The sequence below is a fragment of the Hemitrygon akajei genome, chromosome 6 (genome assembly GCF_048418815.1).
Source record: "Hemitrygon akajei chromosome 6, sHemAka1.3, whole genome shotgun sequence".
In the NCBI taxonomy this organism is placed as follows: Eukaryota; Metazoa; Chordata; class Chondrichthyes; order Myliobatiformes; family Dasyatidae; genus Hemitrygon; species Hemitrygon akajei.
The window spans coordinates 184881574-184895175 of NC_133129.1; the positions used below are offsets into that span (position 1 = coordinate 184881574).

General features: G+C 41.7%; 1 protein-coding gene across 4 annotated transcripts in view; it reads right to left on the bottom strand.

Moving 5' to 3' along the window:
- usp47 (ubiquitin specific peptidase 47) overlaps nt 1-13602 on the bottom strand; it is a 217606-nt gene that overhangs the window by 143084 nt on the left and 60920 nt on the right. For all 4 annotated transcript variants that reach the window (XM_073049940.1, XM_073049942.1, XM_073049939.1 and 1 more), the window contains one exon: nt 5457-5660. In XM_073049940.1, coding sequence (XP_072906041.1) covers nt 5457-5660 — 204 coding nt within the window. The remainder of the gene's footprint in view (nt 1-5456; nt 5661-13602) is intronic.

Sequence of the window (13602 nt, forward strand, 5' to 3'; positions counted from 1 at the left end):
TGGTGGGTGTCTGGCATACACTGCCTGGGGTGGTCGCAGAGGCAGACACATTAGAGACTTTTAATAGATGCTTAGATAAGGTCTGAACAGGTTAGATATAGCAAAGTTATTTCCCATAGTAGGGAAGTCCAGGACAAGAGGGCACGACTTCAGAATTGAAGGACGTCTATTTAGAACAGAGATACGGAGAAATTACTTTAGTCAGGGGTGGTAAACCTGTGGAATCTGTTGCCACAAGTGGACGTAGAGGCCAAGTCACTGGGTGCATTTAAGGCAGAGATAGATAGGTTCTTGATTAGCCAAGGGCATCAAAGGGTATGGGAAGAAGGCAGGGGAGTGCGACTAACTGGAAGAAATGAATTAGCCCATGATTGAATGGTGGAGCAAACTCAATGGGCCAAATCACCTGCTTCTGCTCCTATATCTTAAGGTCTTATAAGCACATGAATGTGAGGGAAATGGAAGGATATGGGATACTGTGTAGGCAGAAGGGATTAGTTTCAGCACAATATTGTAGGCTGAGGGCCCTGTTCCTGTGCTATACTGTTCCATGTTCAATCTCTGTTCTACAGGTACGTCCTTCTAATCTGAGTTGTGCCCTCTGGTCCTAGACTTCCCTATTATAGGAAACATCTCTCTACATCCACTCTATCTCAACCTTTCAATATTTGATAGGTTTCAATGAGATCTTCCCTCATTTCTTCTAAACTCCAGCAAGTACAGACCCTGAAGTTTACGTCAGAGTTAAGCATGCATTACCAGTAAATAACTTCTGTATCTCTGACTTTTCCAAACTCATGGCCCTAGGAGACATACGTTCTTCTGCTATAGATTATCCATTAGTGGGAACAATAGTTTAATATTCAAAGTAAATTATCAAAGTACATATATGTTATCACATACAACTCTGACATTGATTTTCTTGCAGCATTTGCAAGAAAAACAACAGAATTAATTAAAAACTATACATAGAGACAAAAACTGACAAACAGCCAATGAGGACAAACTGTGCAAGTAAAAAACAATATTAAGAGTTTGAGTTGCAGAGTCCTTGAAAGTGGGTCTGTAAGTTGTAGAATCAGTTTAGTTATGGTGAGTTAAGTTATCCACACTGGTTCAGGAAATTAACTGTAGGGTTATAGGGTAGTAACTGTTACTGAACCTGGTGGTGTGGGACCCAAGGTTTCAGTACCTCTTCCCAATGGTACTAGTGAGAAGAGAGCATGGCTTGGACAATAGCAGTCCTTGATGATTAATACTGCTTTCTTGTGGCAGTGACCCATGTAAATGTATTCATGGAAGGGAGAGCTTTGCCTAAAATGGCCTATCCAACACTTTCTACAGTCTTTCCTGTTCCTGTGCTTTGGTGTTTTCATACCAGTCCATGGTGCAACCAATTAGGATACTTTCCATAGTACATCTATAGAAGATGCACAGTAGAGAATAACAATCTATTCATCGAGGAACAGGTCCACAATTCTGAGTCAAGACCTACCAGATACACTGGGTAATATCCTACGTGAAGCCTCACTGACTAGCTGCAGATGAAAGACAGCACTCTCGAGCTGCATGCAGGCTTCAATGGCAAGCTCAGACTTGAAGCAGACACTTTAAAGTGAAAGTTTTATTATCCGTCTGCAGAGATACGACCACAAGACACAGAAGCATAATTAGGCCATTTGGCCTTTCGGGTCTGCTCTACCATTCCACCATGGCTGATTTATTATCTCGCTCAACCCCATTCTTCCCATAACCTCTGACACCCTGACTAATCAAGAATCTATCAATCTCTGCTTTAAGTATACTCCCATAGCCCACTGTAGCAATGAATTCCAGAGATTCAACACCTCCTGGCTAAAGAAATTCCTCCTCACCTCTGTTCTAATTGGTTGACCATCTATTCTTATGCTGTGCCCTCTGGTCCTAGACTCTCCCACTACAGGAAACATCCTCTCCACTTCCACTCTATCCAGGCCTTTCAATATTTGATACGTTTCAATAAGATCCTTCCTCATTCTTCTAAAGGCCAGTGAATACAGACCCAAAGCCATCAAACACTCCTAATACATTAACTTTTTCCATGCCTGGAATCATTCTCGTGAACCTCCTGTGGACCTTCTGTAATGCCAGCATAACTTTTCTTAGATAAGGGGTCCAAGGCAGCTCTCAATACTCCAAGTAACTGTTGCCATGATAAGAAAACACCAAAGTCAGCCCTGGTTATTAGCTCAGAGAGATATTCCTTTTCCACTTTATTACGTACTCATTTTCTGGTCAAGATCAGGAAATCTGCACAAATGGAATCCACAATAATGATTCTGTGGTAAGATTGTTGGAATCCACACTAATGATTAGGTGACAGGACTGTTGGAGGCCACACTCATGATTCAGTGAGAAGATTGCTGGAAGCCACATTCTAGAAACATAGAAAGCCTACAGCATAGTACAGGCCCTTCAGCCCACACAACTGTGCCACACATGTCCTTACCTTGGAGTTTACCCAGGGTTACCCATAGCCCTCTATCTTACTAAGCTCCATATACCTATCCAAAAGTCCCTGAAGACCCTATCATATCTGCCTCCACCACCATCGCTGGCAGTCCATTCCACGTATTCACCATTCTCTACGTAAAAGACTTACCCCTGACATCTCCTTTGTACCTACTTCCAAGCACCTTAAAACCATGACCTCTCAAGTTAGCCATTTCAGCCCTGGGAAAAAGCCTCTGACTATCCACACGGTCAGTGCTTCCCATCATCTTATACACCTCTATCAGGTCACCTCTCATCCTCCGTCGCTCCAAGGAGAAAAGGCCAAGTTCACTCAACCTATTCTCATAAGGCATGCCCTCCAAACCAGAAAACATTCATGTAAATCTCCTCTGCACCCTTTCTATAGCTTACACATCCTTCCTGTAATGAGGCGACCTGAACTGAGCACAGTACTCCAAGTGGGGTCTGAACAGGGTCCTATATAGCTGCAACATTAACTCTCGGCTCCTAAACTCAATCCCACGATTGATGAAGCCCATACGCACCATATGCCTTCTTAACCACAGAGTCAACCTGCACAGATGCTTTGAGCATTCTATGGTCTTGGACCCCAAGATCCCTCTGATCCTCCACACTGTCAAGGGTCTTACCATTAATACTATATTCAGTCATCATATTTGACCTACCAAAATGAACCACTTCACACTTATCTGGGTTTAACTCCATCTGCCACTTCTCAGCCCAGTTTTCCATCCTATCAATGTCCCACTGTAACCTCTGACAGCCCTCCACGCTATCCACAATACCTCCAACCTTTATGTCATCAGCAAACTTACTAACCCATCCCTCCATTTCCTCATCCAGATCATTTATAAAAATCACAAAGTTCCAGAACAGATTGCTGAGGCACACCATTGGTCACCAACCTCCATGCAGAATATGACCCATCCACAACCACTCTTTGCCTTCTGTGGGCAAGCCAATTCTGGATCCACAAAGCAAGATCCCCTTGGATCCCATGCCTCTTTACTTTCTCAATAAGCATGGGTTACCTTATCAAATGCCTTGCTAACGTCCATATAAACTACATCTACTGCTCTACCTTCATCGATGTGTTTAGTCACATCCTCAAAAAAATTCAATCAGGCTCATTAGACACGACCTGCCTTTGACAAAGCCATGCTGACTATTCCTCATCATATTATACCTCTCCAAATGTTCATAAATCCTGCCTCTCAGGATCTTTTTCATCAACTTGCCAACCACTGAAGTAAGATTCACTGGTCTATAATTTCCTGGGCTATCTCTACTCCCATTCTTGAATAAGGGAACAACATCCACAACCCTCCAATTTTCCGGAACCTCTCTCATCCCCATTGATGATGCAAAGAAGTAGCCTGGGGTACATCTGGTCCGGTCCCAGTGACTTATCCAACTTGATGCTTTCCAAAAGCTCCAGCACATCCTCTTTCTTAATATCTACATGCTCAAACTTTTCAGCCCGCTGCAAGTCATCCCTACAATCACCAAGATCCTTCTCAGTAATGAATAACGAAGCAAAGTATTCATTAAGTACCTCTGCTATCTCCTCTAGTTCCCTACACACTTTTCCACTATCACACTTGATTGGTCCTATTCTCTCTCGTCTTACCCTCTTGCTCTTCACATACTTGTAGAATGTCTTGGGGTTCTCCTTAATCCTGCCCGCCAAGTGCTTCTCATGGCCCCTTCTGGCTCTCCTAATTTCCTTCTTAAGCTCCTCTCTGCTAGCCTCATAATCTTCTAGATCTCTATCATTACCTAATTTTTTGAACCACTGGTAAGCTTTTCTTTTCTTCTTTACTAGATTTACAACAGCCTTTGTACACCACGGTTCCTGTACCCTACCATCCTTTCCCTGTCTCATTGGAATGTACCTATACAGAACTCTACACAAATATCCCCTGAATATTTGTCACATTTCTTCCGTACTTTTCCCTGAGAACATCTGTTTCCAATTTATGCTTCCAAGTTCCTGTCTGGTATCCTCATATTTCTCCCTACTCCAATTAAATGTTTTCCTAACATGTCTGTTCCTGTCCCTCTCCAATGCTATGGAAAAGGAGATAGAATTGTGATCACTATCTCCAAAATGCTCTCCCACTGAGAGACCTGACACCTGACCAGGTTCATTTCCCAATACCAAATCAAGTACAGCCTCTCCTCTTGTAGGCTTATCTACATATTGTGTCAAGAATCCTTCCTGAACACACCTAACTCCACACCATCTAAACCCCTTGCTCTAGGGAGATGCCAATCAATATTTGGGAAATTAAAATCTCCCATCACAACAACCCTGTTATTATTACACCTTTCCAAAATCTGTCTCCCTATCTACTCCTCAATGTCCCTGTTACTATTGGGTGGTCTATAAAAAATACCTAGTAGATTTATTTATTAACCCCTTCCTGTTCCTAACTTCCACCCAGAGACTCCATAGACAATCCCTCCATGTTTTCCTCCTTTTCTGCAGCCATGACACTATCTCTGATCAATGGTGCCACCCACCCCCCCACCTCTTTTGCCTCTCTCCCTGTCCTTTCTGAAACATCTAAAGTCTGGCACTTGAAGTAACCATTCTTGCCCCTGAGCCATCCAAGCCTCTCTGTAATGGCCACATCATCATAATTCCAAGTACTGATCCAAGCTCTAAGCTCATCCACTTTGTTCATAATTCTCCTTGCATTAAAATAGACACATCTCAAACCATCGGTCTGAGCGCGTCCCTTCTGTCACCTGCCTACCCCTCCTTCTCGCACTGTCTGCAAGCTTTCTCTATTTGTGTGCCAACCGCCTCTTCCTCTGTCGCTTCAGTTTGGTTCCAACCCCCCCCCCCCCCCCCCCCAGCCATTCTAGTATTCATGATTAGGTGGATAAGATAGACATCACTATCTCAAGAAGCAAGAGTTAGTTCTCAGGCTCACCTGGTCAGGATTGTTAAGACCGTTGCTCCAGACCAGCTCGAAGGTGCCATTAATATAGCCTGCTTTAGCTGAGACGTCGTCAAACAGCTGATTGACGAGAGTTGATGCAGGGAGGTTGAGAGTGATCCGCTGAGTGACCGACTTGGCATTTGTGGTGTCCTGAATAATACAGAGTACCCGTGGTTCATCTGCCACCGTCTCTGACTGCAACAACATTGGTTATTGTTAATATAGAGTAGCAGCCTTTATAGATCAGCCATGCATTATTTTCATAGTTTTTGACTGCATCATACCCGTGTCTCACCCAGTTATTAAAGATTAGATTAACTTTGTCACATGTACATCGAAACACAGTGAAACAATCCCTCATCTGTCTTCTGTCTCCTCATTAGTCATCAAGCCACTAACCTTTGTCACTATCTTTGTCATACACCTTTTACCCAACTTTATATGGTCTCCTGTTTCTTCCAGTGGTGTGGCTCTGTCCCTGGGCGCTCTCAATGAGATGGCAGAATACCTGCTGCAGCATTCCACCAAGTTCTTCAGTTACCACAGCTCAATATTGTGAATGAGGACCAGACTGCGCAATAACAGAAACCGGCTGGGCCTGACCGACAGAATTTGTGCCAATATACGTCCAGATATCCTTCTCCATGTACCACTTTCTCTGTGGCTGCTTCACTACATTCTGCACTGACAACTTATGCACACCATGATGTGCCTGGATGGCGTGCAAACAGAACTCTTTCCACTGTATCTCCATCTACATGATGACAAACCAATAAACCTGAATTGAAGTAGAAAAGAATCCCACAACAACTACCAATCCTTGACTTTCTTCATTTACTGTTATTTATTTGGAGAGACAGCATGGTAACAGGTCCCTCCAACTCAATTACACCCATCTCAGCAATTATAACTATTACTACTTTGAAATGTGGGAGGAAATTGGAGCACCCAGAGGAAACTCTCACTATCACAGGGAGAACGGACAAACTCCTTACAGACAGCAGCGGAACTGAACCCAGGTCACTGGTGGTCTGTTAGAGTTAGACCAACCTCTATGCTACAGTGCCACTCCCTGTACTAGACTTAAATGAACCTAGTTCATTGTTCACTGCATTTCAACAGTATTCATTCCATATCGTGGCAATAAATTGTTACTTTATTGGAGAACAGAAAACATATCTGCCTAACCATAACCTTTTTAAAAGTGCCCGTAACGCTGCAACATGTGACTGTTTTAAGTTTATCATGGATATTAATGTTTCTGTAAACTAGTGAAGCCAGGTAATATCATACAATAACAACCTAGTTAATGAGGTATCTTGCTCTACATGTATTATTGAAAACAAAAGAACTTGGTTACCCTAGACAAGAGCCAGTGTAAACAGTGTCCCTTGTACAGTTAAGAAGCAAGGTACTGGTTGATAGGTATGTGCTCCCACCCTGAATCAAGATACAGGTCGTCTTTCCAACATGTCAGGCATTCAGAAACATTCAAGTTTAACATCATCGGCATATGTCATGAAGTATGTTTTGCAACAGCAATACATTGCAATACATAATGTAAAAGAGCTATAAATTACATTAAGAAACAAACAAGTAGAGCAAAAAAAGAAAAAATGTCTAGTGGTTTATATGGGTACAATACCTACACATTTTTATTGATACCTATGGATTTTTATTTTCTACAGAAATGTTTTAAACACCAATAAACATATGCAAAGAGTAAAAATTTCAGGTTGTATACTGTATACATTCTCTGATATTAAGTTGAATTATTTGGAAGTCTGTGTCCTGAAAGTAACAGTCATTAAATATATCCACTGCTTACACTGTGAATCCATTTAGTTTAGTTGGTCTAACAGAAAGCTTGTTGAGCCATACAAAACTGAAAACCACAATCCAACAAACAGCAACTCAATAATCGAATGCATTATATACACGCCTAAACTACCTACACTTCTAAACAAACATGCAGTTTTGCATGTCTGATGCAGCATTGTTTGCAGATTAAGAAAAAAGGGAAAATAATAATAAAAGCACTGAATCAGCCTTAACATAGTGGTTTATACTGAACTTTAAACAACCAACTTTGATGGGTTTATCAGTGTTTCAGTTGAAAATCTAGATAGTCAATTCACATCCGATGACATGAGTTCACAATCAGCACTGACCTTGAAGTATTGAAAGGTGGTTGCATGTTTTAAGAGTTTTTTTATTTGGAGCTGACAAATAGATCTCTGGGTGAGTGTAAACAACTGAAGCAAAGATAGGTGGAGGGGCAGGGCAGGTAGCGTTGAGGAAGCAGGGAGTCTGCAGAAGGAATTGAACAGATCGGTGGAAGGGTATGTCATGTTGACAAAACAAGGAATCTGCAGTAAGACTTGGACAGGATAGTAGATTGGGCAAAGAAGTGACAGATGGAATACAGTGTCAGGAAGTGTACAGTCATGCATTTTGGTAGAAGGAATAAAGGGCAGGTCAAGTTGGTGATAAGGAAGGCAAAAGCAATGTTAACATTCATATCCAGGGAATGAGAATATAAGAGCAAGGATAAAATGCTGAGGCTTTATAAGGCATTGATCAGACAACACTTGAAGTATATGAATTTAATAGGTTCTTAATTAGTGAGGATGCCAAAGGTTACAAGGAGAAGGCAGGAGAATGGAATTGAGAGGGATAATAAATCAGACTCAATGGTCTGATGGCCTAATTCTGCATGACTTATAGTCTAAGCACTATGACCTGACGAGAAGTATGGAGACTTCTCACTATTTTCACCGCCTCAAATACCATTCATGCATGCACTGTGGGATGTTCCTCCATGTACATTAGTTGCCACATGCGTGAAGAGCAGAGACCAAACTTCTAAACATGTAGGTACTTCTCAAGAGATGCAAGGCCCTATGTGCATACAATCTTAAATACGGGGCAGTATGGTGGCATAGCAGTTACAACGTTGGAGTTCTGAATTCAATCCTGGCATTCTCTAAGGAGTTTGTACATCTTCCCAAAGCATGAGTTTTCTCCAGGTGCTCCAGCTTCCTCCCACAGTCCAAAGAGCTGTCATTGTAAACTGTCTGATGAGTAGACAAGGGATAAGTCAGGGGAATTCTGGTGGCACAGCTTGAAGAAGCCAGAAGGGCCTGTTCTGCACTTTATCTCAAAATAAATAAAATAAATAAATCTATTTTGTTTTGTGTGCCAAATGGCAAACGCCACAGTTCTTAAAGAGACGCACAATATTTCTGTACTGTGTTAAATGTCAATAGATTCAATGAAATCCGAAGGTTAATAACAATTATCTCAGTTCAACTGGCGAACAAATGTGATTATCTAGAGTTGCAAGAAAAAAGTTTGTGAACCCTTCCCAATTAACTGGTTTTCTGCATTAATTACTCAAAACGTGGTCTGATCTTTATTTAAGTCACAATAATAGACAAATACAATCTGCCGAAACTAATAACACCCAAACAACTATACTTTACGTGTATTTAATGAACACATTATTTAATCAATCACAGTCCAAGCTGGAAAAAGTATGTGAACCCTTGTATTTAATAACTGGTAGAACCTCCTTTAGCAGCAATAACCTCCATTAAGCATTTCCTGTAGTTGCTGATCAGAGGAGGATTGTTAGACCATTCATCCATACAAAACCCTACCGATATTTCTGGGATACCTTGCATGAACAGCCCTCTCTCTCTTTAGGTCATGCCACAGCATCTCAATTGGGTTAAGATCTGGGTTCTGACTTGGCCATTCCAAAACACGAATTTTCTTTTTAAACCATTCAGTTGTTGATTTACTCTTTTGTTTCAGATCATTGTCTTGTTGCATCATTCAACTTCTATTAAGCTTCAGGTGATGGACCGTTACCTTGACATTCTCCTATAAAACGTCCTGGTGCAATTTTGAATTCCTTCAACAATTGCAAGCTGTCCAGGCCGAGGCAGCAAAGCAGCCTCAAACCATGCTGCTCCTTCCACCATACTTCACAGTTTGGATGAGATTTTCATGTTGGTATGCAGTGATCTTTTTCCTTCAAACATAGCAATGTGCATTTCTGCCAAAAAGTTCAATTTTTGTCTCATCTGTCCACAGAACATTGTCCCAGTAACACTGTGGAACATCCAGGTGGTCATTTGCAGACTTGAGACATGCAGCAATTTTTTTTAAAGCAGTGTTTTCCTCTGTGGTGTCCTTCCATGAACAGTATTCTTGTTCAGTGTTTTTCCTATAGTGGATACATGAACAGAGACATTAGCAAGTTCTAGAGATTTCTGCAGGTCTTTTGCTGTTACGTTTGGGGGATTTTTTTCCACCTCCTTCAGCATCACACTTAGTGCTCCTGGTGTGATATTTGTAGGATGCCCACTCCTAGGGAGAGTACCAACAGGACTGAATATCCTCCATTTGTAGACAATTTCTCTTACTGTGAACTGATCAGCTCTCAGGTCTTCAGAAATGCTTTTGTAGCCTTTTCCAGCTTCATGCATCTCTACAATCCTTCTTCAAAATTCCTCTAAAAGTTGTCATAGTGCACAGAAACATCTTTCTTGATAAGAGAAGGCTCTGTCAATAATCTGACTTTCATGTATCTTTTTTATAGGACAGGGCACCTGTAGAACTCATGCCTCCAATCTCTTCTCATTGATTGGAACACCTGACTCAAAATAGCTTTTATAGAAGCCATGACACGAGAGGTTCACATACTTTTTTTGAACCTACACAATGTTTAAATGCTGTACTCTGTATTGACGAGAAATAGTACAATTGTTCTGGTGTTATTAGATTTGTCAGATTGTGTTTGTCTATAAGTGTGACTTAGATGAAGATCAGACCACATTTTATAAGTAATTAATGCTGAAAACCAGGTAATTGCAACTATACATTTGTAACAGGTGAAAGAACATGACACAAATGGAATAAATTTATTCTGTGCTTTACTAGCTGCAGAGAGAAAATGGTTCAACACAAAACAAACCATCTATTAAGAATAGCAAGCATTCTATCATAACACACAAGGATTAAAACTACAGCGTGTGTTAAAGCATTTCACAAAGAGACGGGGACACTTGGGTGTGGGGCCAAAATATCTTGTATCCAATCAACAGAAATGAGTCACTAAGCAGGATTTTAGATAACAGTTGAGATGCACTGCAGGAGATGCATTTAAGGAGAAATAGTGACTGTGAGAAATGAATACATTCCTAAAGGCAGTGAGGAGGGGATGGGAGTTGGCCAACATTGAGAATAATCATAGTCATAGAACACTACAAAATAGGCCATTCGGCCCATCTCATCCATGCCAAATCTGCGCCCAGACCATAGCCCTCCACACCCCTCCCATCTATATACCTATCCATATTTCTCCTAAATATTGCAACTGAATCTGCATCCACCACTTACACTGGCAGTTTGTTTCACATTCTCACCACCCTCTGAGTGACAAACATCCCCTTCATGCTCCCCTTAAACAGTTCCCCTTTCATCCTTAACCCATGAGCACTAGTTCTAATCTCACTTAACCTCAGTGGAAAAAGCCTGCTTGCATTTATCCTATCTATACCCCCCATAATTTTGTATACCTCTATCAAATCTTCCCTCATTCTCCAATGCTCCAGGAAATAAAGTCCTAACCTAGAAACAGAAAACTTACAGCACAATACAGGCCCTTCGGCCCACAAAGTTGTGCCGAACATGTCCCTCCCTTAGAAATTACTAGGCTTACCTGTAGTCCTCTATTTTTCTAAGCTCCACATACCTATCCAAAAGTCTCTTAAAAGACCCTATCGTATCCACCTCCTCCACCGTTGCTGGCAGCCCATTCCACACACTCACCAATCTGAGTAAAAAAAAACTTAACCCTGACATCTCCTCTGTACCTACTCCCCAGCACCTTAAACCTGTGTCATCTTGTAGCAACAATTTCAACCCTGGGAAAAAACCTCTTGACTATCCACACGATCAATGCCTTTCATCATCTTGTACACCTCTATCAGGTCACCTTTCATCCTCCTTCCCTCCAAGGAGAAAAGGCCGAGTTTACTCAACCTATTCTCACAGGGCATGCTCCCCAATCCAGGCAACATCCTTGTAAATCTCCTCTGCACCCTTTCTATGGCTTCCACATCCTTCCTGTAGTGAGGCGACCAGAACTGAGCACAGTACTCCAAGTGGGGTCTGACCAGGGTCCTATATAGCTGCAACATTACCTCTTGGCTCCTAAATTCAATTGATGAGGCCCAATACACCATACGCCTTCTTAACCACAGAGTCAATCTGCACAGCTGCTTTGAGCATCCTATGGACTTGGACCCCAAGATCCCTCTGATCCTCCATACTGCCAAGAGTCTTACCATTAATACTATATTCTGCCATCATATCTAACTTACCAAAATGAACCACCTCACACTTATCTGGGTTGAATTCCATCTGCCATTTCTCAGCCCAATTTTGCATCCTATCAATGTCCCTCTGTAACCTCTGACAGCCCTCCACACAATCCACAACACCTCCAACCTTTGTGTCATCAACAAACTTACTAACCCATCCTTCCACTTCCTCATCCAGGTCATTTATAAAAATCATAAAGAGTAAGGGTCCCTGAACAGAACCCTGAGGCACTCCACTGGTGACCTCCATGCAGACTATGACTGGTCTACAACCACCCTTTGCCTTCTGTGGGCAAGTCAGTTCTGGATCCACAAAGCAATGTCCCCTTGGATCCCATGCCTCCTTACTTTCTCAATAAGCCTTGCACGGGGTACCTTATCAAATCCATATACACTATATCTACTGCTCTTCCTTCATCAATGTGTTTAGTCACATCCTCAAAAAATTCAATCAGGCCCGTAAGGCATGACCTGCCCTTGACAAAGCCATGCTGACTGTTCTTAATCATATCATACCTCTCCAAATGTTCATAAATCCTGCATCTCAGGATTCACTGGTCTATAATTTCCTGGGCTATCTCTACTCCCTTTCTTGAATAAAGGAACAACATCTGCAACCCTCCAATCCTCCAGAACCTCTCCTGTCTCCAATGATGATGCAAAGATCATCACCAGAGGCTCAGCAATCTCCTTCCTCGCCTCCCACAGTAGCCTGGGGTTCATCTCATCCGATCCCAGTTATTTACCCAACTTGATGCTTTCCAAAAGCTCCAGCACATCCTCTTTTTTAATATCTACATGCTCACACTTTTCAGTCTGCTGCAAGTCATCACTACAATCACCAAGATCCTTTTCAACCTTTCCCTCTAACTCAGGCCTAAAGTCCCCATCAACATACTTGTATAATTTCTCTGCACTCTTTCAATCTTATTGACATCTTTCCTGTAGGTAGGTAACCAAAACTGGACACAACACTGCAAATTAGGCCTCACCATAAACAAACAGCAGTGTGGCGAGAAAGGGCCAAAATGTAGCTGTACACTAAGCAATATAAAAAATCTGAATCAAAATCAGGTTTAATATCTTTAGCATATGTCACAAAAATTGTTGTTTTGAGGCAGTACATTGGAATACATATTAAAAATTAAGTAGTGTAAAAAGAGCAAAATAAAAGTAATGTTTATGGGTTCACTGTCTATTGATAAATCTGACAGCGGTGGGGAAGAACCTCCGCTTTAAATATATTCAAATACTTAATCTCCACAGCTGTTTGAAGCAATGAATTCTACAGATTCTTACTAAAGAAATTCTTCCTCATCTCTGTTCTAAGATAGGTCTCAGGCCTGGGCATTTCAGGTGAATGCTGTTATGAAGCATGAGGTTAATGGTCCAAAGGCAGATTACTATGGAGGTACATATACTGCATTCCCTCCCCCAAAGCCCATCCATCCATCTTATGTGATGGCATCGGGAGCTAATTTCAAAATTCTCGACGTGGTTTAATTGGGACTTTGTCCAGCAGCCTGACGCATGTTCCAGTCTTGTGTACTCACTGGCCTTTTTGAATATGAAAGTAAAAAAAAAATCTGCAGATTGGGCACAAGAGTTGGGATGTTATGTTACAACTGAGACTGCCCATGGAGTATTTCATTCTAGGACAAAGGAGACGTCTTCCTTTTTTAAAGAAAGGGGCTTCCCTTCGTCCACTATCAACTCTGCCCTCCATCGCATCTCCCGTATTT